General features: G+C 33.9%; 7 protein-coding genes across 9 annotated transcripts in view; 3 read left to right on the top strand and 4 right to left on the bottom strand.

The window, feature by feature from the left end:
• Positions 1 to 1,919, top strand: part of LOC119829316 (protein disulfide-isomerase A4-like) — a 2,921-nt gene extending 1,002 nt beyond the window's left edge. The window contains 4 exon segments of the mRNA XM_038351786.1: positions 351 to 644; positions 1,052 to 1,189; positions 1,525 to 1,593; positions 1,595 to 1,919. Coding sequence (XP_038207714.1) covers positions 351 to 644; positions 1,052 to 1,189; positions 1,525 to 1,593; positions 1,595 to 1,765 — 672 coding nt within the window. The 3' untranslated portion in view covers positions 1,766 to 1,919.
• A 1,131-nt stretch (positions 1,920 to 3,050) lies between these two features.
• LOC119829470 (adenylate kinase isoenzyme 6 homolog) lies at positions 3,051 to 4,431 on the bottom strand. Its single transcript, XM_038351993.1, has 4 exons — positions 4,272 to 4,431; positions 4,044 to 4,195; positions 3,636 to 3,781; positions 3,051 to 3,250 (listed from the first exon to the last, which is right to left on the bottom strand). The coding sequence occupies exons 1-4, from the start codon at positions 4,309 to 4,311 to the stop codon at positions 3,061 to 3,063; spliced, it is 528 nt and encodes a 175-aa protein (XP_038207921.1). The 5' UTR covers positions 4,312 to 4,431; the 3' UTR covers positions 3,051 to 3,060.
• Positions 4,432 to 5,071: 640 nt separating this feature from the next.
• Positions 5,072 to 5,656, top strand: LOC119829443. Its single transcript, XM_038351943.1, is given in 2 exon segments — positions 5,072 to 5,388; positions 5,390 to 5,656. Coding segments are annotated over 2 exon segments (366 nt in total). The 5' UTR covers positions 5,072 to 5,221; the 3' UTR covers positions 5,589 to 5,656.
• Positions 5,657 to 7,829: 2,173 nt separating this feature from the next.
• On the bottom strand, positions 7,830 to 10,202 carry LOC119829450 (elongation factor 1-alpha). Of its 2 annotated transcripts, none has more exons than XM_038351951.1 (2): positions 10,089 to 10,202; positions 7,830 to 9,460 (listed from the first exon to the last, which is right to left on the bottom strand). In XM_038351951.1, the coding sequence occupies exon 2, from the start codon at positions 9,447 to 9,449 to the stop codon at positions 8,058 to 8,060; it is 1,392 nt and encodes a 463-aa protein (XP_038207879.1). In that variant the 5' UTR covers positions 9,450 to 9,460; positions 10,089 to 10,202; the 3' UTR covers positions 7,830 to 8,057. The 2 variants fall into 2 exon arrangements, with proteins under 2 accessions (XP_038207879.1, XP_038207880.1); XM_038351952.1 differs by lacking the exon at positions 10,089 to 10,202 and adding an exon at positions 10,009 to 10,030.
• Positions 10,203 to 11,519: 1,317 nt separating this feature from the next.
• LOC119829768 (FERM domain-containing protein 5) lies at positions 11,520 to 19,152 on the top strand. The gene is made up of 12 exons (XM_038352471.1): positions 11,520 to 11,843; positions 11,985 to 12,089; positions 12,167 to 12,209; positions 12,384 to 12,560; positions 13,136 to 13,236; positions 13,583 to 13,723; positions 14,843 to 14,995; positions 15,167 to 15,255; positions 15,464 to 15,599; positions 15,942 to 16,023; positions 16,451 to 16,657; positions 16,863 to 19,152. Exons 1-12 carry the CDS (start codon positions 11,754 to 11,756, stop codon positions 17,198 to 17,200), a joined length of 1,662 nt encoding a protein of 553 aa, XP_038208399.1. The 5' UTR covers positions 11,520 to 11,753; the 3' UTR covers positions 17,201 to 19,152.
• Positions 19,153 to 22,697: 3,545 nt separating this feature from the next.
• On the bottom strand, positions 22,698 to 24,850 carry LOC119829275 (STE20/SPS1-related proline-alanine-rich protein kinase). The gene has a single exon (XM_038351710.1). It carries the CDS (start codon positions 24,815 to 24,817, stop codon positions 23,348 to 23,350), a length of 1,470 nt encoding a protein of 489 aa, XP_038207638.1. The 5' UTR covers positions 24,818 to 24,850; the 3' UTR covers positions 22,698 to 23,347.
• A 13-nt stretch (positions 24,851 to 24,863) lies between these two features.
• Positions 24,864 to 27,299, bottom strand: part of LOC119829276 (nucleoside diphosphate-linked moiety X motif 19) — a 4,476-nt gene continuing 2,040 nt past the window's right edge. For both annotated transcript variants that reach the window (XM_038351712.1, XM_038351711.1), the window contains exons 3-5: positions 26,332 to 26,529; positions 25,204 to 25,411; positions 24,864 to 25,118 (exon numbers count right to left, since the gene is read on the bottom strand). In XM_038351712.1, the coding sequence (XP_038207640.1) occupies positions 24,901 to 25,118; positions 25,204 to 25,411; positions 26,332 to 26,529 (624 nt within the window). In that variant the 3' untranslated portion in view covers positions 24,864 to 24,900. The remainder of the gene's footprint in view (positions 25,119 to 25,203; positions 25,412 to 26,331; positions 26,530 to 27,299) is intronic.

The following is a 27,299-nucleotide window of genomic DNA, read 5'->3' as shown; positions in this document are numbered from 1 at the left end:
TACATATTTTATTATCTTGGATGTCCTATGGTCATACTAATTAATTTGAATAATGAAAATTTTCACATGTCTATATGATACATACATTCTTTCGTGTCAATCTTATCACATCATATACAAAGATACACTACATAAATTTCTCGTGTCACAATGTTCATTACCATACTCCTCCGAAACGGCAAGAAGATTTTTATGAAAATTTGTATGCATATTGGGTAGGTCTGAGAATGAGCCTACATCTATTTTTGATATCCCTAAATGGTAAGGATAAGGCAGAACAGCGTATGCCGGGTCAGCAGTCAGCTAGTAATATAAAAAAATAAGAAATTGATGATATTTCACTGTTATAGAAAATATCTTTTTTTTTTTTTAATTCATCTTTTACATTAACAAATATCTATTTTCATTCCAGCATCGAGAACCTGCTGGCCTTCAGCAAGGACCTCCTGGCCGGTAAACTGGAGCCCTTCATCAAGTCGGAGGCGGTTCCCGAAGATAACTCTGGCCCAGTGAAAGTGGCTGTCGGCAAGAACTTCCGGGAGCTGGTGACTGACAGCGGACGTGATGCCCTCGTCGAGTTCTACGCACCCTGGTGCGGACATTGCCAGAAACTCGCTCCGGTGTGGGAGGAACTTGGTGAAAAGGTGATTTATATTTACTATGGAAACTGAAAGAGATATGCTAACCTGTATGTTACAGTACACCAATCCCCTTGCCTAGGACCTCGGACATACAAACGAGAGCCTGGTCTCCACTTCTGATAGATAACAACTCAACACATTAAATTTTTTTTCATTGTATTGATATAGCTTATTATTATATAATAATATTGATGAAAATCATGGTTCCTATCGTGATTGTGACTTGACATCTATATTTGTCTATTTTCTTTTATATAAGGAAGAAAAAAAAACCATTTATTTCGACACACACTCGATAATAACATAAAAAACAATATAGTGTTTCTATTGCCATAAAGTACCATTGCATTGTTATTAAATTAAGATTTGATATAATTACTTTTTTTTTATAAAAATGACACTGTATTCAGCTGAAAGGTGAAGAAGTAGACATTGTGAAGATTGACGCTACTGCCAACGACTGGCCCAAGTCTCTGTATGATGTCTCTGGATTCCCCACCATCTACTGGAAGCCTAAGGACTCCAACAAGAGACCTGTTAGATACAATGTAAGTTCTGTTTGTTTATTTTATGAATATGTATTATAAAACTCACGTATTATGAGTATTTAAGAAAGTTTATTTTCAATGTATTGCATGTAAATATTATGTTTCTATCGATATTAGGTTGTAAGTATAATACTAATTGGCTTTCAATTGTATTTTATGAAATTTTTAGCCATTTCAAAGAAATGTATCATAAATTATTGAAATTCTGATTTCAAATTTTCAGGCCTTGGCAAAAATTAATATACAGTTACATTCATTTGAATCAATGAGAATGTTCCACTGTCCTTTTGCATCATTAAAATAGAAATCTAAGCAAAAATCTTGTTCCATTGCAGGGTGGTCGCGCTATCGAAGACTTCTTGAAGTATGTGGCCGAACAGGCCAGCAGCGAGCTTAAGGGCTGGGACAGAAAGGGCAATGCCAAGAAGGATGAACTGTAGAGTTGTGAAGCAATATGTGAAAGATCTGCGAGTGAATGTGTGTGTGAATGCGCCTTTAACAATAGAAAGTGGTGAGAATGTATCCAGTTTGCTCTTGTATAGTATTTACTTATCATTCCATTTGAATACTATGTGAGAGCTAGTCTAAGTTATTGAGTGTTTATCTAAGCTCTGTCTCAAATTGAAATGAAATTGTATAGATAAAACTCAATAATGTCAAATACAGTAAAGTAATTTTTAATGCATTTCTTATATTTGTCAGTGGAATAATAATAAATAGGTTATTTATATGTGGTTGTTTTAATTTAAATGTTTCCTACATATTATGAATGGTTTTATAAATTTTCTTAGTTAAATTATTTCCTTTAGAAATGTTATATAACTTATTATTTTTGTGAGCTCCTTTAGGCTATTTTGGCCAAGAACTCCCCGAGTCGTCCACGTAGGACAGATATTATACATCGTCAAACTTTTTAATCTTGGACATGCTGGGATAATGAGTTAAATTTAAAAGTTCATTTTAGTATTTTCTTTTGGAGTCCGAGGTACTAATCCTTGAGCCACTGTTCTATCTACAACTACAAAAAAAGAAGGCATACATTATTTGTAAAATATTTATTTCATACTCGCTTTTCGCCCACGTTCTCGCTCGCTATAAATTTTTGTTCTATGAGGATTTTCAAAGACGACAGACGCGTACTTATCAACTATCTTATTCAAGCTTTCTTTTTTAAAGACTTCCAATGAAATTTCATATAATCTGTAGCCTATAATCTATCTCTGTACGCAAGTATGTTAAAATCTGCCCAATGATTTTCACATTGATGCACATAGAGAAAAACATATTGAAAAAAAGATTACTTAAGATTGTTTAGTGTCTTTAAATAAACATGAATTATATGCATGTTCCATACTTCATGGCATTCATTAAAAAATATTTAACGTCCAGAAATAGTGTGGTTGCTGGTTATTGTTTAATAAGTGTATAATTAAGAAGATTACAATTACGTACAATTACAGGGGCCCTTACAGGTCATGGTCCCTTTAACAAGCATCTCTTTGACTTAGGGATTATTGACAGTCCGTTATTTAGAGCGTGCATGACGACTGAAGAAACGGCAGCCCACGTGATCATGGAATGCACGGCGGTTGCGGAGTACAGGGCAAGGCATTTGGGTTGTCCTAGGTCCCTCCCTGAGGTTTTCAGCAGCCCTCACAAGCTGCTTAGCTTCATGGAGGAGCTGGGATGGTTCCAGCTTTGACTGGCTACCCCCCTCCTTTTCTTTCACGCAAAATAGGCGCTTGACGTCGAGTTGCGGAAAACGAGCCCGTATTTATTATTATTAAGTGTATAATTAGCAACATCTTACAAATATGATATTTTTTATACTATAAGTTAAATTGAGGAATAAAACACAGAATATCCTTAAATTATATATTTTCTTCCTTCCATCTCTCGATCCATTCCACAATAGTATTAACATTGCTTTGCAACTGTTCTTCAGTGTCATTCCTTAGCTCTACAATAATTTCAGGCTTGTATGATGATTGTGCTTCCTCGAGTAAGGTCTCAAATATTTCACACTGTATGTTGTCCTCTAATTTTTTCCCTGTGTATCCCCTAAATTATATATTGGATTTCTTATCAATTAGAAATTATTTAAGTACAGAAATTACAGTTTCAATTTTCAAGTTTGAAATAAGCATATAAGGGTCTTTGAAACATGGAAGGCAATTGTATATATAACATTGTATGTATTGTTTCTGAAGTTCTGAGTGGTTGTGGTTAGTAGGGCCTTGTGGAAGGGGTGAATCTACACCGTTCATATTAAAAAACATACATGTGTCAACCAATATGTTGCAATACACAAGCACCATGGTACTGGTACTAAGCATACAATCATGCATAGTGCCAGAAAGGTTTTAATACAAATCAGGAGCTATTTTATTGTCATGTGTCATGTCATCATTAAATTTTTTCTTATTTATCATGTTCAAACACTTACCTTTGAGTTAATCTATCATACAATGTTGTATTGTTTGTCCTTATAACAAAGACGCCATCAAACCATCTTTCTGGAAAGAATTCACAGCCATGATAATCCACAATATTACCACCTTTGGCCATCATTCCTTCCATGACATCCAGCAACTTTAAACAAGAAAAAGATATGTGATATACACTGTTGTATGAATAAGATAGACAAGTGAAACACAAACAATATATAATAAAAATGGTAACAGCTTTTACTCCATTGTATAAAACTAATCACATCTCACTTGTTGGCCTACACAAGTTGGGCAATTATGGTTTTTTATTTTCTTATTTGATCGCTTCGCCATTCGACGAAATATTTGGGTCGCATAGTGTATATAGTACAGTATTAGTATTAATTTAATTCATCTTAACTTACTTTATCTTCATTGAGGAAAGGGCATTGGTATTCTGGATCAAACTCATCTAAGCAATTGTGTTCCTCGGCCAACTTGGAGACTTCTCTCCACGCAAATTTTACACGGTCTGCCAATTGTCTGCTAATGGTTGATTTTCCCACTCCAGGAGTTCCTATTTATATTGAAATTCGGCATTAAATCTACTCCATGCGTATTATGACAATATAAACATAACCTCTAAAATGTACCTGTTATTAATATATTCGGAAAACTTCGTTTTAAGTTCATTATTGTGCTTTTTCTTTATAGGCTAGAATTATTGAATATATAGAAAGTGATAAAATAAAAAGATAAAATTTCAGAGAAAGCGGACAAAACTAAACAAACAGATCTCGAGGTTTGATCAAATTCGTAATAAAGATTATGACATGCGATTAACGAATTCTGTCAAAATGATGACAACCAAAGATGAAAGAGTAGTATATATTATTACACTTTTGTTTGGTAGTATAACAATACAGCTCTATCATGCTAGCAAGGTGAAACCAGCAAAATTGCATAAAAACTATATATGAATTTGAAGCTAATTAGTTGCTAATTAGTTACCAAAACCACGATTTTGTTGCTCGCGCCGATCACCAGATATCGCAAATCATGCTATCGTGATATCAAGCTAGCAAGGTGAAACCAGCAAAATTGCAAAGAAAATCGTACATGATTTTGAAGCTATTTAGTTGCTAATTAGTTACCATAACCACGATTTTTTTGCTCGCGCCGATCACCAGATATCGCAAATCATGCTATTGTGATATCAAGCTAGCAAGGTGAAACCGGCAAAATTGCAAAATTGCAAAGAAAATCGTACATGATTTTGTAGCTATTTAGTTTCTAATTAGTTACCAAAACCACGATTTGTTGCTCGCGCCGATCACCAGATATTGCAAATAATTCTATCGTGATTAGGTATTAGACAAAAAAAAAAACAGATACCTTTATATCCCTGTTATGTTATCCCTGTTTGACTTTGACTTTTTATTCTTATACTTCGACATTGATTTTGACTGTGATATTTCACATAGCTGACAGTTTGACAAACTTTATTTAGCATATATATTTTATTTCAGGGGTTATGTTACGAAACCAACATTATTAATGAACTACAATTGCTTTATAAACAAGATATTTTCAAGAACATACTATGAGAATACGAAGACCAAGATATCTGACTAACGGGCAAATAGTTTTAGTAACTGTTTTAGGAGTATTTGGTGGAATATATATTTGGCAACCACTGATTACAGAATATTTCATAAAAAATAATAAAGGTATTCAAACACCCTCAAAGGAAACCCCAAGTACCGAGAAAAATGAATCCAGTATCACGTTGGGTTAGTAAGTCCAACTTACCCTCTAAACTCTTTATGGGTCTTGCAGTTGCAGGAATAGTCGTTGTAATCAATAAGATGTGGATTAAACCGCATGTTACAAGAAAGAGATATAAACAAGCAGAAGCTTGGGCCCAAACGGTTATTGAAAAGGAGGAAAGGGAATTAAGTGGAGAATAGTGCTTTAAATTTAATTGTAGTTCATAGTATGTATCAATTCCTAAAATAAATTAAGATTTAACATTGAATAAATGTTTTTATTAAATGTGATAGAATATTAGCTAGCTATTTGAGTAAAATAAAAAATAATATAAAATACAAGAGTATAAAAGTAAATACAAGGTCCTACAATTAAATAAAAATGGAATGAATTATTCAAATTGGGTCAGTTTACATTGGCCACATTTGAATGGTGTAAAATGACTATAAACTCACTAATCACATTAATTTGATACCGAACATCCCCAACAGCCCATATATTCTGACAGCAGACATATGAGGGTGCAGGTCATAGTCCACTATACTAATTGAGTGTGGATTTTCACATGTTGTCGAAATTTTGAATCTGCAACATGATGGGTTCTTCGATTTCTTATGGGTTCTTCGCAGGTTCAAGGCCCTTAATACTGCCCCCGAAACACCAATGTTAATGTGGTGCATTTTCCTAAACATGATATCCTATTCTGTGGCTGTTGCATATAGTAAGATACTTTTAACTTTGACGAATATATTATATATTTTATATGCTTTGGCTAGATGCATTCTTTACAATTCAAACACTTTTTTCTTAAGAATTAGAAATAATTTTAGGTATGTATGTAGCCTTTGGTTTAGAATGAACAATGGTTATAAAATTTTGTAATCCTTTAAATTTATTTATTGTTTTATACTTACTATTACAGAATTGATATAACCATTTTTTTTTTAATCTTTTGAACCATAGAAACTCTTTTGCTTCAGTAAATCTAACACATAAAAACGGTTATGGCAATTGCGCCGACGCTAAAATAATCTTACTAAGTAAATAGACCGTAAGTGGTCAGATGCGGTTTTTTTTTTATGAGAAATATGTATCTTTTTATGAGCGCATGGGACTCAAATAGAAAAAACATCCGTCTTATTTACTTCCTCTTAGAATTAATTTAATTCAAATATGTGCCTTTTAAACTCCTAATTAAAAAAACTCAAGTGTGAATACATGCTACTTTTCAATTTACTTTTACATAAATTCTTCTTTTAATTTCGATAGGGTGTAAAAAAGTGAACATCTAAGCGCTGTATTTCGCTGTGCTAAAACAACTGTTTCCAAAATAAATTATAGATTTTATGTTGCCCCGACTTAATGCTTTACAGCAAAATTTCATCCAAATCCGTCCAGAAGTCTTGAGATTAGCGTGTACAAACAAGCAAACATACCGATATATTTTTTTTTTTTGGATTCGTGTCTTATTGCCGTTTTTATACCGCCTTCAAGTATTATTATATTCAATCAACAGGCACAGCTTTTTTACTGTTTGGTTATATGTATAGATACAGGCAGATGCGCATTTTTTCTGATTCCTGCAATGTCTTTTTTTCTATCGGGAAAAGCACTTATCTGTACAGTTAGATCGTAGATGAAAAATCTACAAGCATTCAGAATAATTTTGTATGATTCAATCTCTTGGTGACTACAATAGAATTAATTGAAATAACTAGATAAATTAAATATTGCTTAATTTAATATATTAATTATATTATCGATTAATACATACGTACCTACCCTTACGGTTATTTAAAGTAGGTATGTATGTGCCTAGTTTCCCCCTTTAATACCTATGTAAATTTCATTTTCTTCGGTACTAGCATGTATTCGTATGTTATGTTATCCGATTTAGGAGTTAACGTGTATGTTCTAGTTTAATATGAAACTCAATACAAAATAAAGGTGAATAACCTAACATATGTTATTGGCATTCCTCCAAATTTTTTGGGTAGTGTGATAACTATGGTCATTTCGATTCTTAAATGTCACAGGACAAGTAAATGAATACTGGTAAAATGGAAATCTGGTTTTGCCCCTAATCAGAAGACAATTCAATAAGAATATTTTGGGTGGGAGACTTGATATTTTTTTTTAATTTTCATGTTATTGCAGTTAGGCAGGAAGTACCGATCACTATAAGTTAGCTACTTATATACATTGTACAGATACTCATTCAATTTGTAACAGTAGTGAACAAGAAAATGAGGTATAACAGATTATTTTCTTAATTATAAATTAAATCTATAGCTATATGCAAATCGTTTAATCTGTTGGCTACAACTAGTTATGATACTATTTTAATTTGTGAATCATAATATATATATTCATAACATTAGTGATTTTTGTGAATTTAAAGTAGCAAAATATAAAAGGAATGTAGAATGAAAATGCAAAAATATTTTTGAGGCTACTTTATTCTATGAATTTACATTAGTTGGAAGTCGTAACAAAATATCTCAGATATATGTATAATAAACCTTATAAATTATAAAATAATGTTACAGTATAAGCCTTGTAAAAAATGTAGAAAAGGAATGAGTCTGTAGCCTTTCTTTCCTTCGGAACACCTTGCGGTGAATGAAGTATCGCAGCTGGATAAAGAATTGTGCTGTTAACAGTGCTAGCTACTTCTTGCCCTTGGTGGCCTTCTCAGCAGCCTTGGTGACCTTGCCACCACCAGCTTCCTTGTAGTTGACAGCCTTGATGACACCTACAGCCACAGTTTGTCTCATGTCTCTGACGGCGAAACGTCCTAGAGGAGGGAACTCCTGGAAAGACTCAACGCACAGAGGCTTTGAGGGCACAAGGTTGACGATAGCAGCATCACCAGACTTGATGGATTTAGGGTTGTCTTCTGTGGATTTACCAGTACGACGGTCAACCTTTTCTTTGATTTCTGCGAATTTGCAGGCAATGTGGGCTGTGTGGCAATCAAGTACAGGTGTGTATCCGTTGGAGATCTGACCAGGGTGGTTCAACACAATAACTTGTGCGGTAAAGTCGGCAGCTCCCTTGGGTGGGTTGTTCTTTGAGTCACCAGCAACATAACCACGACGCAATTCCTTGACGGAGACGTTCTTGACGTTGAAACCTACGTTGTCACCGGGCACAGCTTCTTGGAGAGCTTCGTGGTGCATCTCCACGGACTTAACTTCAGTGGTGATGTTGGCTGGGGCGAAGACAACAATGGTACCTGGCTTGAGGACACCAGTTTCAACACGGCCCACGGGCACTGTTCCAATACCACCGATTTTGTATACGTCTTGCAGGGGCAGACGAAGGGGCTTGTCTGTGGGACGAGCAGGGGGGAGGATGGCGTCGAGAGCCTCAATCAGGCATTTACCCTCAGCCTTACCTTCCTTGCGCTCAACCAACCATCCCTTGAACCAAGGCATCTTGGTGGATGGCTCCAGCATGTTGTCTCCGTGCCATCCAGAAATGGGTACGAAAGCGACAGCAGCTGGGTTGTAACCAATCTTCTTGATGTATGAAGATACTTCCTTCTTGATTTCCTCGAAACGAGACTCGCTGTATGGAGGCTCAGTGGAGTCCATTTTGTTGACACCCACAATCAGCTGCTTAACACCAAGTGTGAAGGCGAGAAGGGCATGCTCACGGGTCTGACCGTTCTTTGAGATACCAGCTTCGAATTCACCGGTACCGGCGGCGACAATGAGTACGGCGCAATCGGCCTGAGAGGTTCCTGTGATCATGTTTTTGATGAAATCTCTGTGACCCGGAGCGTCGATGATGGTGACGTAGTATTTGCTGGTCTCGAACTTCCACAGAGCGATATCGATGGTGATACCACGTTCACGCTCAGCCTTTAGTTTGTCCAATACCCAGGCGTATTTGAAGGAACCCTTACCCATTTCCTGGGCCTCCTTCTCGAACTTCTCGATGGTACGTTTGTCGATACCACCACATTTGTAAATCAAGTGACCGGTGGTGGTGGACTTGCCGGAGTCGACGTGTCCAATGACGACAATGTTAATGTGAATCTTTTCCTTGCCCATTTTTGGTTTGTCTGAAATTGAAAAAAAAAAACAAATTTAACTTACTTATTTAAAAAAACTAAGACACTTGTGATGCACCTTAGCAAGGTCGCAATCGTGAATGAAAATGATACGCGGCCGGCAATATGGCGGCCGCATGGCCGCCTCGCCCTATCTTGACATTTTAACAATGGACGTCAGCCATTACGATGAAATATTAATTATAAAAAACGAGTAAAAAATCCGTCTCAACTAGTTACTACACCGATCATGTACAAATTTTAATCAAACTCTTAGTAAGAACTGGAAAAACAAGGTGATTCACAACCACGTGGTGACATGTGCCGGTCACTTTTATGACGCGTAAGCACTCACAATTTTGAAATTAGAATGGAGATTAATCTATTAAAACAAATGCAGATCTAACAATAATTAGAGAAATACTATTCAAATCAAAGTATCATTTAGAATCGGAGATGTAAGACTAATTACACCATAATATCAAAATCACAATGGGAATACAAAAAAATGTGAAATTGTAACCTAGTTTACATCAAAACGTAAAAAACTAATTACTAACACTAAAATACTGCGGTGATTTATAATATTATAATCACTTGAGATTTTCACTGCACTTAACAAATTTTTCCCGACACTCACCACGGATAGCGTGTATTATCCGAGAAAGACTCCAACAGAATGGACGAGAAATGGATTTTCACTCGGCTGGAAGGAGAGGAAAGGAGTCATTTCCGGATATGTGTGTTGTCATTTATAAATATTTAATTACCCATATTCAAGCTTAAGAATAAAAAATAAGGTATTAGTAGTATTATTTTAAATACCTTTTCATTAAATAAGCAATTACAATGAAACTCAGATCTTTAAAATGTAGAAATTTCTTATTCAGAAAGAACTTAGGCAGACATAAAACAATTTGTTTAAAAGTCATATTTATGCAATTGAAACGTAGGAAATATAAATAATTAATAGCCATTGAAAATAAATACTCTTCAAAGTAAGCAGAAAAAAATGCGTGGATAATAATTGATACTTATACTAAGTGAAAATATTCAAAATCGTTGGTTGATACCATCAATGGATAGAACGTAATAGTACCTCTTGTGTAGGTAGTTTACATTAGAATGAAAAAAATGTAAACTTTTATACTTTAAAAAAAAAGAGGAAGTATTATACAAATAAGTCAGGATTTTTTTGACGATTTATTTTTGAAAAACCAATTTTGTCTCATTATCTAAAAAACAGTTAAGTTAAGCTATACTTAGAAAATATCATTTTATTTTATTCAATAAGAATGATAAAATATTAGCATGCATGGTAAATTCATGAATATATTCCAGGACATCTAGGATATATCTTGTTGAACAAATTATTCTCATTTTATCATTTTCTTCTTAATATTACTGCTATTTTTTAGATTGCAACATTATTTTATAGTGGTCTCCTCGTCTTACATCCTCTCTATTCGTTTAGTAATTTTTATATTGTGTTTGGGGGTTGCTTTAATAAAATATATCGATGGATTTATTGGCTACAAAAATTGTTAATAAATTTTTATGGGTATTAAATTATTCATTTTCCATTCCGTCCAAAAGAAGAACCAATCCACAAATATTAACATAATTTAGGATTTTTATCATTTTTCGGTTTAATCTGTAAAAAATAATATTAAATCCAAACCTGAAAATGATTATGCAAATTAATCACACCAAGAGCAAAACCGCAGGGTTAAGCTCTAGATCAAACAATAAATGAGAAGCTTTAACAACCATGATAATAATACAATGGTCAAACTTACATAGCTTGGTATATTTAAACGTGAAATGTTATAAAATCTTATTGGATCTTCGACTTTATTATGCCTAAATAATAATTGAAACATCGGCGGAGGGTTATCATATAATTTAAAATAAAATAAAATGAACAAGATAATTTATTAAAATTTCTATTTATTTAGGTATCTTACACTTTTACAAAGTAGGCTGTTTCTGAAGTAACTTGTGTGTAACTTTTATTAAATCTGTGGAATGTTGTACTGCTGTAATATTGACATTTAAACTTTGACAGAACATAAAAATAAATTATTGAAACTAAATGTAATGAAAAATGAAAAACTAATTATGGAAATAAATATGAATTAAATAGATGAATATTCTAGCACGCAATTAAATTTGTAAAATATATTTTTTTTGATCAATAGTTTCCTATTTGCTCTAGTGAATTGATAAGGTCTTAGTTGTTATTTAATTATGTCCATTTAATAATATTGACTGCATAGCTCTAGTAAAAATTATCGCAATCAGTATGTTCAAAAGCCGAGGAGACAGTAATATAGTATACAAATGTACGGTGAGATTATTAGAAGATACCGAAATATTGGAGTGTGAATTTCATGTAAGTGTTTTATATTTGTTATTTGCGTATTTATTTTTATGTGTGAAATAATAGAACAATAGACGAACGATAGTTCTGAGCTATAATAACTGCATATTCTTCGAAAATAGTATATTATTAAACAGTGACTTAATTTTTTAGCCTAGCTATAAAGGCAAATTTCTCTTGGAACATGTCTGCCAGCAACTAAATTTGACTGAAACAGATTACTTTGGGTTAAGATATGTCGACGCTAACGGCCAACGGGTAAGACAAACGTTGGTTAATATGTCTGTTTATTAAGTTCATGTCTTCATAATAATAAATCTACTTTATATTTACAGCATTGGCTCCACTTAGCTAAATTAATACTGAAACAAGTTAAGGGTAAGACCTCAATTTTTATGAAGTAGTGATAATAAGTTATTAACAGTAATATCAAAGTAGTAAATATGTTTTAATTTTTCCTAATTGGTAATAAATGGATTGGATTATACTGTTTCCCAGTTATTATAGAATTTGATTAAATGAATTTCTAATCAAATACAATTATTTTTCTAGATGCATCACCAATACTATTCAGTTTTCGTGTAAAATTCTATCCTCCGAATCCATTGCTCCTGAAAGAAGATGTGACACGGTTTCAAATTTACTTACAACTGAAACGAGACCTGCTTCACGGAAGACTTTATTGTACATCAAATGAAGCTGCTATGCTGGGAGCTCTAATCATACAAAGTGAGTATCTCGGTTTTCAGTGCCAACAGAACTAAGATTCTGTGAAAAAGTTAGAGATTCAAACTGGTTGGAAGTGTACTGAAAACAAGAGTAAAGAAAGTGAGATTTTTTAGTCAGTCATTTTTAAATCAATGTGATGTAGTTTTTGGTGAATAAAAGTTAGAAAAATTATTGAAAGTGGAGGATTAGAACTGGAGCAGCATACAAAAACAATGATTTTTGTCATCTATGTTTTTTGTGAATGTAATAAATATTGTGAAAAAAAATTATATTTTAAGCCATATACAGGTCTATCTTTAGAGATTAAACCTGTTGGGAACAGGTTACAAGGAGGTTTAATCCTTAGATATTATAGACCTGTATTGGGCTGTATTTGGTTAAGTTGATCCCTATATATAGCCACCTAAAAGATTTAATGCCCCCTTTTGAAAGCTACCTTCATCAAATGCTTTGTGCTCCTGTGTTGGATATTTCACTGTAATATGGAAAATACCTTAGCTTGTTACCTGATTGTGATCTGTAACATGGCTGACAATTTAATGCATCAAATTATCCAATTATAACACACTTTTCAGTTGAACTTGGTGATTATGATTCTAGTATACATGTTGGTAATTATGTGACTGAAATGCGATTACTACTAAGACAAACTGAGGCTATTGAGGCTAGGATACAGGTGAGGATTTAGATCTATTATTATACATAGTAATTATGAATATTTTATTGTACAAGACATGTTGCATTGAGTATTGATTTATTTTCAATATAGACATGTAGGTTGCAAGTTCCTTGGTATATATGCCATTAACTTGTCTATGTGCTATGGTTTCTAAATATCTGTTAGAAATATATAACAATTAAAATTTTTAATCACAGTAAGATTGATTTTATTTTTTCAGTAGGCTTGTACATATTTTAAGCAACTAATAATTTTTTTGTCATATTTTTAAAATCGTAATTGTAGTTTTGATGTATAATTTATGCTTATAAGTAAAAACTTTTAAGTAAACAAAATTATATAGGAATTGCATAGAGAGCCAGTGGAGGGTACACCTGGAGGGACAGGTGGTGTTAAGGGCATGTCCACACAGGAGGCAGAGAGGTCTTTCCTGAAGATTGGTTGCCAACTTGACACATATGGTGTGGATCCACATCCTGTTAAGGTGAGGCAGGAGGCTGAATGACTTAAGCTCACATAGAAGAGAAGTGCAGCATTAGTATGTGTGAGTGAAAACGTTCCGGCTTTTGACGCGTGATGCCGTGACCGATAGAAAAATGGTCTCATATTAATTCATCATCATCATCAGTCCATACATGTTCCCACTGCTGGGACACAGGCCTCCTATGAGGGTGCAGGCCATAATCCACCACGCTGGCGAAGTGCGGGTTGGCAGATTTCACATGTCGTCGAACTTTTGATTCTCGGACATGCCGGTTTCCTCACGATGTTTTCTTTCGCCGTTTTAAGCAGTGGTGATGTACATGCGCAGATAAATTGAAAAATCAATTTATTTCCTGCACGCTCGCTCGGTCTCGAAACCCGACTTATCGATTTTGAAGTCCAAGGTCCACACCACTGAGCCACCACTGCTTTAATATTAATTAATAATAATCAAGTCTGATGTTTAGGTACAACAATTAATTTATTAATTGATTTGTGATATAGTTCTAATATTCTAGTCTAGTAGTCTGTAATAACATATTTGCTACATATGGACAATTATTTTCTCTTCATTCCATTGCATGTGCAAGTGCTTAAAGATAACCTATTGACATTAATTAAAAATCAAGATAACGTATGAAGTCGTATATTTAAAAAACATAGTGTTTCTTAATCTTTGTATACATTGTTTTATACCACAATATATAAATTCTTCTACTATAATATATAAGAGTTCTATGATTCCACAAAAGGTTACTACATCAGCTTAGGGTACATTTAAACTCTTTAAGGGCCTTCCAAGTAGTATCTACAACTATTTTAAATTATTTGTTAATTTAGGCATATTTAAAATAAAGCATGCCACAGAGCCTAGATATCAAAAGGAAAGATAATTTTAAATCTTTGTTGAAACACAAGAGATAGGTTTATAAAAATAAAAAAAATTGGTTTTGATCTTTAACCCACCTTATGTGTTACATTCGCTACGACGCTGTCAAGTACCCTCAATATCCATTCAGTGGTTTTCGCGTGAAAGAGTAATAAATATATGTACATGTAAACTTAGAAACTTTGATTCTAATAATAGTAGGATTAAGATCTAGAAACTTATGTATTTCAGGATCACAGAGGCAATCAGCTCTACTTGGGCATCAATCATTGTGGAATCTTGACATTCCAAGGCAGTCGGAAGACTCACCACTTCAAATGGTCTGAAGTACATAAGATCAACTTCGAAGGACGCATGTTCATTGTGCACCTTAACTATCCTGAGGTAAGGTTGTAATTAGCACTATCAAAAGTCATAGCATTAAAAAAATTTGATTTGGTGATGATTTTTTAAATGATTATTATTTTAAAATGATATAAAAAATTTGAATTTCAATTATTTTTATTATATTCAATTGTTTTTTTTTTATAACATGCTTACATTTTCATATTTCAGAAAAAGCATACAGTTGGATTTAAATGTCCAAGTGGTGCCGCGTGCCGACATGTGTGGTGTTGTGCAATAGAACAAATGTTGTTTTTTACGTAAGTTATATACTATATTGATACAAAGAAAACACATATTTTTTATAAATGTTATTTTTCAATAATATTACTCGAGTTTTTTAACATTCTGTCTTTGAAAAATAATAACAACTATATTAAAAATTAACCAACAAAACATAAAAACATTAAATGGTCCAACATCAGCACGTTGACTGATGCCAAATATACTCATAGATTTCTTTTTCAGTTTGCCTTCATCCTCAGACGCGTGTGTGTACTCAGGTGGGGGGTTGTTCTCGTGGGGCACGAAGTTCAAGTATGTGGGTAGGACTGAGAGAGAGATATTAGAAAGGGACGGACTACTGGCTCCTAGAGATTCGCAGGTATGTACAGTTATTTTTTATTTATTTATTAATGTCATCTTGTTTAATGAAGATATATGATGTATAGAAAACACAGCTAAAATATATGCATTTACAAAGATGTATGAAATACTAAAATATATGCAAGATTTTTTCTCTTTTTTTATATTATTTAGTTCTTTTTCTCATTAAAAGTTTGCTAATACACTAAACAATAATATTTCAGGTGTTGATGATGTTATTGTAAATTTGTTAACCGAAGCAAGTTCAGGCTTTGAAAAAATCCAATAAAGACAAACAAAAAATGAATGTTTCTTTATTCGTTCGAGTTCCCAATTAAGACTCAATAATTTTTGTCTACAGGATGAGGGATCAAGCACTGGAGGTAGACGAAAAGCATCGAGTGTACCAGCTACGCCTTCCACACCAATGACCGGAGATTTCGGTTGGTATTGAGATTGAGTACTTCATATTTCTGATCGCAATAAATCCTATAAATCGCAATAGGCAAGGCGCGCAGGTCGTAGGCCAGTATCACTGGACTGAGATTGTGCAGGTATATAGGCAGGATGAGTGTTTATTTTATGTGTGTTTTCCTTCCAAATATCCTTTATCAGTTCTTCTAACGTCTGCGCTCAGTTCTAGTAATAACGTTTCTTTTTTTGAAATTATAAAGAAACAGAAAGAGCAGAAAGACGTTCAATGTATTTTTGTTTATAGCGATAAATTTCAGGCATTACTGTTGGTATTTTAAGGTAGCAGTGGATTTCAGAGTACACTTTGCACTTTGCAATAAAGTAGAAATGATTACTGGACGCCACCAGCTTCTGTATCAATGTAAATCAGCCTTAAGACACGTTATCTTGGTATAGGTTATAGCAGTCTTCCGCGGTCCACGCACAGCGCGCCGCTGGAGGAGAGCGGCGCGGGTGAGGGCGGCGCGGGGGGGACGGGGGCGGGCGGGGGCGCGGGCGCGGGGGGTGCGGGGGATGCGTGCGACGGGGGCTGCCTGCTCAGCGGGCCGGCAGTCGACATCGCGCTCGCGTGCGCAGACCACCTGCGGCGTGATGATAAGAACGGTAAGTGGGGGTAAATGTTTGCAGTTACGAGACAATGCTCAAATAAAATTGTTTGTTTAAAGTTGGTTCCTGTCATTTAGGTGCTCGTGAATGGACATAATGCATTTGGTACTTTTTACCATTAATGACAAAAGACTATTGTCAGACCTTGGTGGGAATTGCATAATTGTTGCAAAATAGTGTTAATAAAATTATTTTTCCACAGTATGCCCAGAGTACACACGCGATTCGTTCGAACACTCATCCACCGAATCGGGCGCGACAACACACGTGACACACGTCTCGCACGCGTCGCAGCCGGCGGACGACTGGCGGCCTCCCGCGCTACAGCCCCCGCCCAGACCTTTCAGCTTACTGCGAGCATTCGTTCCATCCTTTTTGTTCGTATGGCTCTCTCTCGCTTTAGCAATGCTGTTCATATTCGAAACTGACTGGCCGCTATTCAGGCCATTGAAACGGAAACCGGAAATAGTCTCGCTTAGGCATCATTATTATGCGCCGCTAAAGGAGTACCTGAAGAAGAAAGTGGTTGAGCTTTTTTGATTCGCATTCGCTTTGTGCGTGGGAGTTGATGTGCGCTATCTTGTTAAGTTTACGTATAGGAGGTGAAGACGTTCGATTTTTGAATTAATCGTTATTATTTATTTTAATTGAAAAGGTATATACAAACATTCTAATATGGTGGAACAGAATCTCTTATATTCGTATACCAAACATGAATAATATAGAATATTTGTAAGGAGAATAGATATATTACTTAATCGAGGAAAAAGTTAATAAAAATCGAGTGTTTCTACCTTTCACGGGCCTTGTAGCTGATCAATATTTTTTATGCATTTATATTAATGATGTGATAAAAATCGAAAGTTAAGTATCTCATAATTGTATCTAACATTGATACAGATCAATAAATGTTATATAAACGTATGAAAAATTTTGATAAGTCCACAAAATTAGTTGGCCTAAGAGTAATTTGCGCCAATTAGTTGAATCCCTTTAGTCCGCCGTTAGTCGTGTCAATTCTGATGTGTCAAATTTTTGGACACGTTTTAGGGAAGTACCCGGGTTGCATTTATATACATTTTGTATAAACAAACTAAAATTGCTTTGCATAATCTAAGGTTAATAATGCACCATTTCTAGGTAATAGATAAGCATTTTTCACACAAAAGCTAATATATATATTTGGTTTGATTATGGCCTTGTGTTAAAGGCATATTTTTGAAAGTGATTTGCCAATGTTTGGTAAGAACGCTATTAGCTACCTGTTTGATAAATCTAATTATAGCATAATATGAGATTAAAAAGTATGTTAAGTGTAACGTAGATAATACTCATTATAATTTAATTGCAATTAAAGAGTGAAAGATATATGGGAAAAAACTTAACCATGTGGTAATTTAGATGTAAAATTTAGAGGGTTGCACGATTTACTAATAGTGAGAGAAGGTTCATGTGAATACAAGCATTGCAGAAATTCAATTTAAAGTTTTTTTTCTAAAGCACGCTCGTGAACTACAAAGAGTTTTGTACATTGACCTTGTCTAGCCTATCTCTGTCGCTCTTATGTAAAATCTGGCGTATGTAAAATCTATCTCTGTCCCGCTCGCTCGGGACGGATTACATTGCACCTTTGCGAACGAGACGCATTATTTTTACGCAGGAGTGACTGTAATAGGGCATACTAGGTCAACGTACGAAATTCTTCGATCCCGACTGTTGTATAAAAAATAGAAACAATACGTGAATGGGAATTTTATTTTGCATCACAGTTAAGTGTTGCTAGCAAAATAAATGACATAAATAATCACATTTGAAAATGTGTTTTCATTTTAATTTATTTATTTAGATTAAAATCAATAATGTATTATGCTTTGTTACAATTTAAAGTATTTATGGACGCTTTTTAACGAGTAATGCTTAATTATTCACGCACAAGTATATGTGAATACGTTTAACTGTTTTTAACTTAATATAAATATTTATAGTTGATATGTTTTTGCTAACATTCCACTTTTAACCGCCTTTTTATGAATTTAATTTTACTAAGTATTTAATGTACCTGTTATTTAATCAAAAGTATATATACATGAATAATTTTTATAACATATTGGCAGAATAATTTGAATTACTACTTTAATTCTTTGAAATAGAATTATGTTTAATTTTCTTCTGAAAAATAACTTGGACATTGACCGTTTAATTCCTAAAAGGTCTTGTACATCTAATATAAAAAGTTGATAATTGTCGTATAATTTAATTTATTTTTAAATATGTATGTATTGATTTATTTTATCGGTGATACGATAATTCAGTACTAAACCTTTAGTTTTATACATTTTTTTTTACTTTTTTTGGGATTTTATTACGTGTCGATTCTCAGTTCTTTTATTTATATTTTAAATTATGTTATAACTACGAAATGTTATTAATGTTTAATACTTTTATATGTTGTTAATATGTTTTCACTAAAGTTAAATTTGAAATAACCGATGCGATGCCCCCAATTTAAAAACAATTTTTTTAAATTGGGGGCATCGCATGTTTCAACTTAAACTGTTTCATATTTTCGCAATTATAAGCATATATATGTAAAGCACGCATATTGTCACTACTGCCTTGTAGAATTAGCTTAAGTCACAGTGTACACTTTGCCTAGTCACACGTGTAAATAATAAGTCGATTTAAGAATATTTAAAACCTGTTATAATAATCGTGAGTATTTGCTGATGGGTATCGGAGACTTGCCTGTCCTGTCATCAAATAAAGTTGAAAAAGTACATACAATATAATAAAATATAAAAAAAACATAAAGCATACAATGAATGAGGCGGTTTGCCAGTTGAAACAACCGATCGATCGTTAAGAACACCTAGATTCACAATCAGGGGCTCAAAATTTCCACGCGAAAAGTCCATCTTAAATGGACATTGTGAATACGACTTTAAACCATCCGAATAAGGATCTATTAACTATTATTAATAACTATTTATTTTACTGTATTTTGGGAAATTAGCTTAAGCCGTTACTTTAGATACGTTTTATAAATACACCTTAAATTAACTGCAATAAGCTTGATTTTGCTTTAACGTTTGTTCAATTTTGACATTCATATTTGAGGACAGTTTAGGTTTGTTTTTGTATAGGCTTGAGCGTACTAGTTGTTTTTGATGATCGAAAGGTACAGACCTCCACCTGAATCTGGTTTAAAAAGTAAGAAATTTATTATTCATTTATTCAATGCGATGAAGTTACATTAATAACGTTATTCTGAATGCTCTCCCTGATTACTTGTGTAAAAGCGTACAAATCAGCATATTTAATAGCATTAATTACATCGTAAATCTTAAGTTCAGTACTTATATTACTTACAAATATATTGCCACGAAACGATGTGTTATTATGTATATTAAACAAAATTGTATGAGCGTTACATTTAAATTTGGAATTTAATTAAATAATAAGAACTTTGTCATTTTCGTAAGTTCTTAATGTTGTTGTAATATACATTTTTTGTTGTCACCCATTAAACCATGTGTCATTATTCATATACTAAAATTGTCTCCAACAGTTACCTAGCAACATAAATATTTGTTGAAGGTTGTATTTTGGTAAAAACTTTGCCCTTTTGCTGTTAAAAACTTAGTGCACAAAATCTAGGTAGATTTAATATTAAAATCTGCGTATATAAGCATTTCTTTAAAAACTAAAGGTTAGGTACGTTTTCATTAGTACAAAAATTGTCACTCGTGTAAATTCCATTGATATAAATAAATATGTAAATTCTAGTCGTTCAAGGATATGTTGTGAAAACGCAGTGCGCGTCCAATCAAAGTGATTACTGTAAATTGAAGATGCGAGTAACAATTCAATATGTTAACTGCAAAGGTCAATCGAAAGGTTAGTAATGTTGGATAGTGTACGTTATTGTTACGTAATAGGGTTGAAGTCGCGTTGTGTGAACGCGTTATATTTATTCTGTGTTGCCCTAGCGCATTTATTTGATTCTGTGGACCAACATTAATTTTGTACCTGTATAAACGTTATTTTTGTATTTATACTGCTTTTACAACTTTTACAGCTCCAGTATTTAGGATTAAGCCTGTTGTATTGATAGATTTGCTTCGGTTCTCAGGATGTATGCGAAATGGACTCGAAAATTGTCTTTATAAATCACTAACGTTTCGCTCTAATGCACTTTCCGCAATGCGTCCATTTTGCATTTTTTTTATAACGACTACATTTTTCCTATTTTTTTTTTTCGTAAACGTAGCATTTAGAATAAGGAATGCAATTTACGAATAAGAATACCTATTCCTCTACGTATTCATTTTAATAAAAATGGTAATAAGTATTTTTTATTTTGAACGTGTTAATAAATACAGTAAAAATATTTATTATAGTCCAATCGCGTTACGAAAATATTAAGTTATCTGTGCAAAGGTGAGTTCACAGTGGAGTATAAATACAAGCTATTTTGTAAAAAAAAGCAACTATGTCTTTGCTAGATTCCCCTATGTCATCTAACTAATATAAAATACGTAACATTTTGTGAGGGTGCATGGGTGTATGTTTGTTACTCTTTCATGCAAAAACCACTGAAAGGATTGTTATGATACTTGATCGTGATGTAGCTATCAGATAATAAGCTTTAGAGATACTTGGTTTTGTCCGCGATCGAAACCGCGCGTCACTCCTAGTTTATTACGAAAGAATTATGTTCTGTTCCATGACGTATCATATTCTCGTATCTCACTTCTTCCAACGACTAGCGTCTATTGTTGCAAAATATTTTTTATGTCATATTGAATATGTTACGCGTGAACGAGATGAGATATTGGTACAAACAATTTTTTATTCGGTCCCATACCAATTCCTTTAGATCGGTTCGGTTTGTAAACTTTTAGGAGTATCATTTATTTATTATATTATTCTGGGTCACTGTGAACTCGACTTTCTAATTTGTAGAATTCCAATTGACTGTGGCGTGGATTCAACGATCTCTTACTATTTCCATAACACGAATAAACTATAGTTAGATATTTCTGTAATTGTGTGATGTAGCAAAATTTAAGAAAGTTAAAGCCATATTATTCATGTTGGAATGAATTCGTTTTTTGAGTGAAGAAAATGCTTTATATATTGTCATTATCAAATTCGAAATATATTGAGCAATTATCGTAATAATAATAATAAATAATAATATACTGTCTTTGAAATTTGGATAATGGGTTTGTATAATTGGCGTGTATCTAATATAAGCACAAATTATATTTAATTAAAAATATAGTCAATGTAAATTTTGAAAAATAGAAGTCTCAATAAAACATCCTGCCGATTCTGTTCCATGTTTTTATTATTTAAAAAATAATTCCAAAATAAGCAACAAACAAATACATTAACAACGTAAAAAATCATTTGAATGAATATATCCGTCCGATTGAACACTGCAACGATCTCGTAACATATAATATTAAAAAAAAATATAATCAAGAAGTGTTAGGCACCGAGATTAAATGATTTGTTATCATATTTAGACAAACTAAATATGGCACTTTTGGGGTTTCGTCATTTAAGTTTTCTTTTATATACAAAACGAAATTATACTTAATTTATATGTTTTAATGACGATTACATGTCAGTATCTAAAAGGTTATGATAAATTATGCTTAGTATTAACTTAATTTTTGTCGCAGGATTATTGTTAATGTCGGATGTTAATATTTCAAGATATAGAAACACAATTATAAGAATGCAGCAGTAGCACGTTTGGTCCGTGGCTCATACGCTATTTTTTTAAATAGTTGGTTTTTTTTTATCTCGATTTTTCAATTTAAATCAAATTAAATCAAGATATTCCAAATAAAATTACCAATATTTCACAATAACCCTATGACAAATATATATATAGCAATACAATGAAAAGCGTTCCTTATAATAATGTGAATGTAGATTGACTTTTAGATATGTCTTTTTTAATTTATCATAACTTGACATCTGACAACTACAAAATTTTATTGAATATACCCCTTTATGTCGATTTTCGTGTTAGTAAGATTTTATTAATCTGAGCCTTATTTTTGATTCAATTTAGTCATAGTTTAAATAATTTGATTTATACAATACCCTAAATACGCTTTATAGTTACATATTAAAATAATTTTAAATAAATTAATCAATCATAGATTATATCTCCATTTTAGGGATGATTTTTGAGCGATACTATACAATTAAATCAATTACAGTGTTTGACATCCACTTCAGCGAAATAAACACGAAAGAATATATATTATATAAAATCGTATAAATTCATCATTCTTATTAATAATTACTTCGCTTGAGCTATAAACGACATAAACTAAAGGATTCCATATCACCCATAAATACGTAGGTACACAGAACACAGCGTAATAACATAGTAATATAGCGCTTAAGATTAAATGACTACAAACTAAAATGGCGCGCGACGTTGCACCTATTTATATACCATATACACGCGATACAACAGTGATTAAGATAATTTGGAAGCCAACTCGCGACTTAGTAACGATTACCTTTTGTGCTCTCATGCTTCGTCAACAAGTAAATAGCAAAAGTGCTCAACGTGGATTAAACGCACTGTGGAAAGTTTCAATATAAAATACTCGAGTTCACAACATTATTGTCCATAGGGGAGGTAGAAAGATGGATTCAGTCGACGATGGAGATCTGTGCGAAACCGATGAGGCCCTTCTCGTCGAACGGCTCGGCGGGGTCGGCCGAGTCCAAGCGGAAGGTCAGCGTCCGCGGGGATGGGGACCCGCTCGGGAATATGTGCGCGTCCACCAGAATCTGCAGCTGCTGCGCGATCGTCGCTGAATCTCGAGCAGCCACCAGACCGGCCCCGACTAACTCTGTGGCTATACCGTCCGCGGAATCTTTGCCCGGAGCGAACTCGAAACGTATGTCGTTGAGTTCTTTCCTAGCATTCCTCATTCTGAGGACGAGATTGATTAGAGGAGCTTCTTCTGCTTCCACTGAGCCGATAGTGAAACCAGCGCGGGATTCGCTGTCGCTCTCGCTGTCAGATGAATCAGCCCGGAGCAACTGGTTCATCGGACGGTCGCGGCCGGTTTCGCCGTCCTCATCATCATCGTCCTCTTCGCTTTCCCAGACCCATTCACCAGTTTCCATGCGATGTAATCGGCCCGATGTGCCTGGCTGCCGTTTACTAGCCTTGTGGACGCGAGTCTCCATGCTAGGCCCGATCGTGACAAGGGTTTGTACGAGATATTTACGGTCTTTCGCCTTTTTGAAGAATGAATGCTTTAATAGTTCTGGTGCGGATGGCCTCTTTGTTGGATCTTTTTGAAGGCATTCTGAAATCATCTTCCGGAAAGTTTTTCCATATGCTTTATATTGATCCTTCTCTTCTGCACCAGTGTCCAAGGTGGGTGGATCGTTTTGCAAAGTGAGCATCAAAACTTTCATTGGTGGATACTTGTGGTATGGGGCAGTGCCTGTCGCCATTTCTATGGCTGTAATACCAAACGACCAGATGTCAGCTTTGAAATCGTATCCATGATTTTGCTCCATTACTTCAGGTGCCATCCAGCAAGGTGTACCGACGAAAGTATGGCGGACTTTCTGTCGCGAAAGATCTCTGCCAGTGGCCAGCCACGCGGAAACGCCAAAGTCAGCGATTTGTACTATACCATCATCGCCCAGAAGAATATTACCAGCTTTGATGTCTCTATGGATTTGCCCGTTTTGGTGGAAATATTCGAGACCCTTAAGCACTTCCTTCAAAACGGTTGCGATAGTAGCTTCATCGAAAACTCCGTGCTTGCAATTAGAGATCCTCATTTTGTGCTTGATGATGTCAAGTAAGCTGCCGCCTTCTAAAAGCCTCAAGACGAGCCACAGCTCCTCCTTCACAACGAAACTGGTGTAGTATGTTACAACATTCTCATGGTTGCAGCTGGACATAGCCTGGATTTCTTTGAGAAGTTCATCCATAGACGTGTTCCATTTTTCGAGGTTGATACGTTTAATTGCACATTTCTCGGACCGCGGCCGGCAGTAAGCGGCGTGTACCACTGCTGTAGCCCCCACACCGATAACCTCCAATAACTCATAGTCATCTTGACTGTTTGGCCACATGTGACCTGAACCTGCCATTTTTCTTCAAAAATACTAACGGTATATCTATAATATTTCACAATCTGTATTCCTAATAAGGCTGAGAGCTAAGGCAATAATATTTATTCTTTATTAGAAACTGTTATATTCACAGCTTTAATCTGATTTCCCATATTGATGTGATTTCTTGGTTGAAAATTATGTGTTACAATATATCTTTTGGATCCAACAGCTTCAAAACGGTGAAGAGTTTTTGTTGTGTCACGAAGTTCAATTGTTGTCTTGTCTTTTTTTATAATTTTTCCATTATAATCTACATTTGTTGGGTATTGATGATCACCTGAAAATGAAAGAAATTGCATTTTAATGTAATTTTTTATTACATGCTCCTTTTAATGAAATCTGCTTCGATTGAGATTTTTTACCTGGTAAAAGATAAACCCAACCATCCTTAGTGCGTATTGGAATGGGGAAAATAAGCTCATTACCCTGATTGGTGATATTTCTGGCAAAATTAATCAATTTGTCTACATCTGAAAAGTGACTGATACGGTTTAACTCGTATCCTTGAGGTGGGGGTAGTTGTACTTCCCCTTTGCTATTTCTGTCCAATATATCTATGGGTCTTGCCCACTGAAAGAATGAATAAATTATATTAATATTCACTATTATTCTACCCCATTTACTTGTGAAAAAATTGACATTTCCTAATTCAAGTTAAACTATTTTCTTTTAATATTCTGGTAATGTGAGAATACATTTATAAAGAACTAAAAGCATAATATAATATTAAGTAGAAGAATAGTGTATGCACATTTTCTCCTTGAATATCTGATTTACTATAAGCATATATTATTACTTGCTTATGCACCAACATGCAACAATAAGTTACAAGAAAATCTAGTTAAATTATATAGCAATGAATAATAATAATACATATAAAATGTTTTGTTCTTTTTACTTAAGTCACTCATTTCAAAGTGCAAGTTAAATATCTACATCTATTTTGATAAGCATCAAATTACAGCTCAATTTAATTTTAGACAACTTATCATTTGTAAATCAAAACTTGTTTTCTACTATGTTAACTTAATATATGAGTTTTTTTCTTCTCATGATTGTTATCATAACAATTTCAACATCATTTTGTAAAGTTAAGATTTGTCTAGAAACACTGTCTCGAGAGGACAAAATAAATACAAAAAAGGTCACCAACATCTCTGGGGACCACTATAGATTCTAAAATGGGACCAAATGACAACAATTCTTCAACTGATATGTGTTGCTGTGTATGGTACTTGTCTATTGTTTGTTTTGCATATATTATTAAAAATCCACAATTGAAACATGAAAAGAATCACGGCAAAAATTCAAGAAAACATTAAAGAACAGTTATTGAGTAATACAACAAAAAAAAAAAAACATGAAATACAGTCAAATTGACAATCTGCTGTGGGAGTGCTGGTTATAGTAGTAAAGTGGTAAACAACAACATATTGATAAGAAGTTCCAATAAGGAGGGAAATAATAAAAACTTTATGATAAACACTCACTTCAACTTTAACTACTTCACTATTGCTTTTAATATCAGTTATTTTATCTTCTATGGCCGTCACAAAAAATGCTGTATCAAAACGTTTCGGTACTGTGGCAGGGGATAGCCAGTTGCTCCAATAATGCAAGGACCAAATGTCCGGATAACAATTGTATGCCTCACATAAATTTAATAATTCTGATGGATTTTCACTGATCTGTAAGCATGAAGCATTTATAAAAATAGTTTGTAAGATTTATAATGGGAAAACTACTATATATACCTTACTTCTTTATTCTATTGATTAAAATATGTAATGGATAATTATAAGCTGTAACACAACAAAACTCACTCCGCTTTACATATAAGCCCAAAGTGTGATGTTGATCTAATTCTTATTCTGTATTTGGTCTGAATTGAATCTTTTTATGTGGGAGTCAAGCATACTTCGGCATGAATTGGGCCAGCTTGCACTGGAGAATAACCACACCTTCACAGAAGACCGGCATGAAATAATAACATGCTATTGTGTTTTGTATAGTGAGTGGGGAAGCCGGAGGCCTTTTTCTCACCCATCCCAGTACATTCCTTCTTTCCAAACATCAATCCTTTCCTTATCGCTTACCCATTAAAAGTGGGCAGCATATTCGCAGAGGTCTGTGTCTCTGCAAATGTTTATGGGTGGTGGTGATCGCTTACCATCAGGCGAACCACCAGCTCAGTTGCCCGCTATGACATAAAGAAAAAATCAAATATACATAATAAATCTAAATTTGTTTATAGAAATATTACTCTACAGTGTAGTATAACAAGGCTATAAGCTTTAGGCGAATCTAAACATTAACATGGATAATTTTTAACATTCTACAGCTACAAAACGAAGAAGGCACACATAAAACTAGTATTAATGTTTTACTTGAAAAAACATTTCATATTCTGGTAAACATAGGTTCTACGAATTTCATTTAGTTGAAATCACAAACATCA

Source organism: Zerene cesonia, chromosome 10 (assembly GCF_012273895.1).
Source record: "Zerene cesonia ecotype Mississippi chromosome 10, Zerene_cesonia_1.1, whole genome shotgun sequence".
Lineage (NCBI taxonomy): Eukaryota > Metazoa > Arthropoda > Insecta > Lepidoptera > Pieridae > Zerene > Zerene cesonia.
The sequence above is the reverse complement of the archived record's forward strand: the minus strand, read 5'-3'. Positions and strand labels throughout refer to the sequence as shown.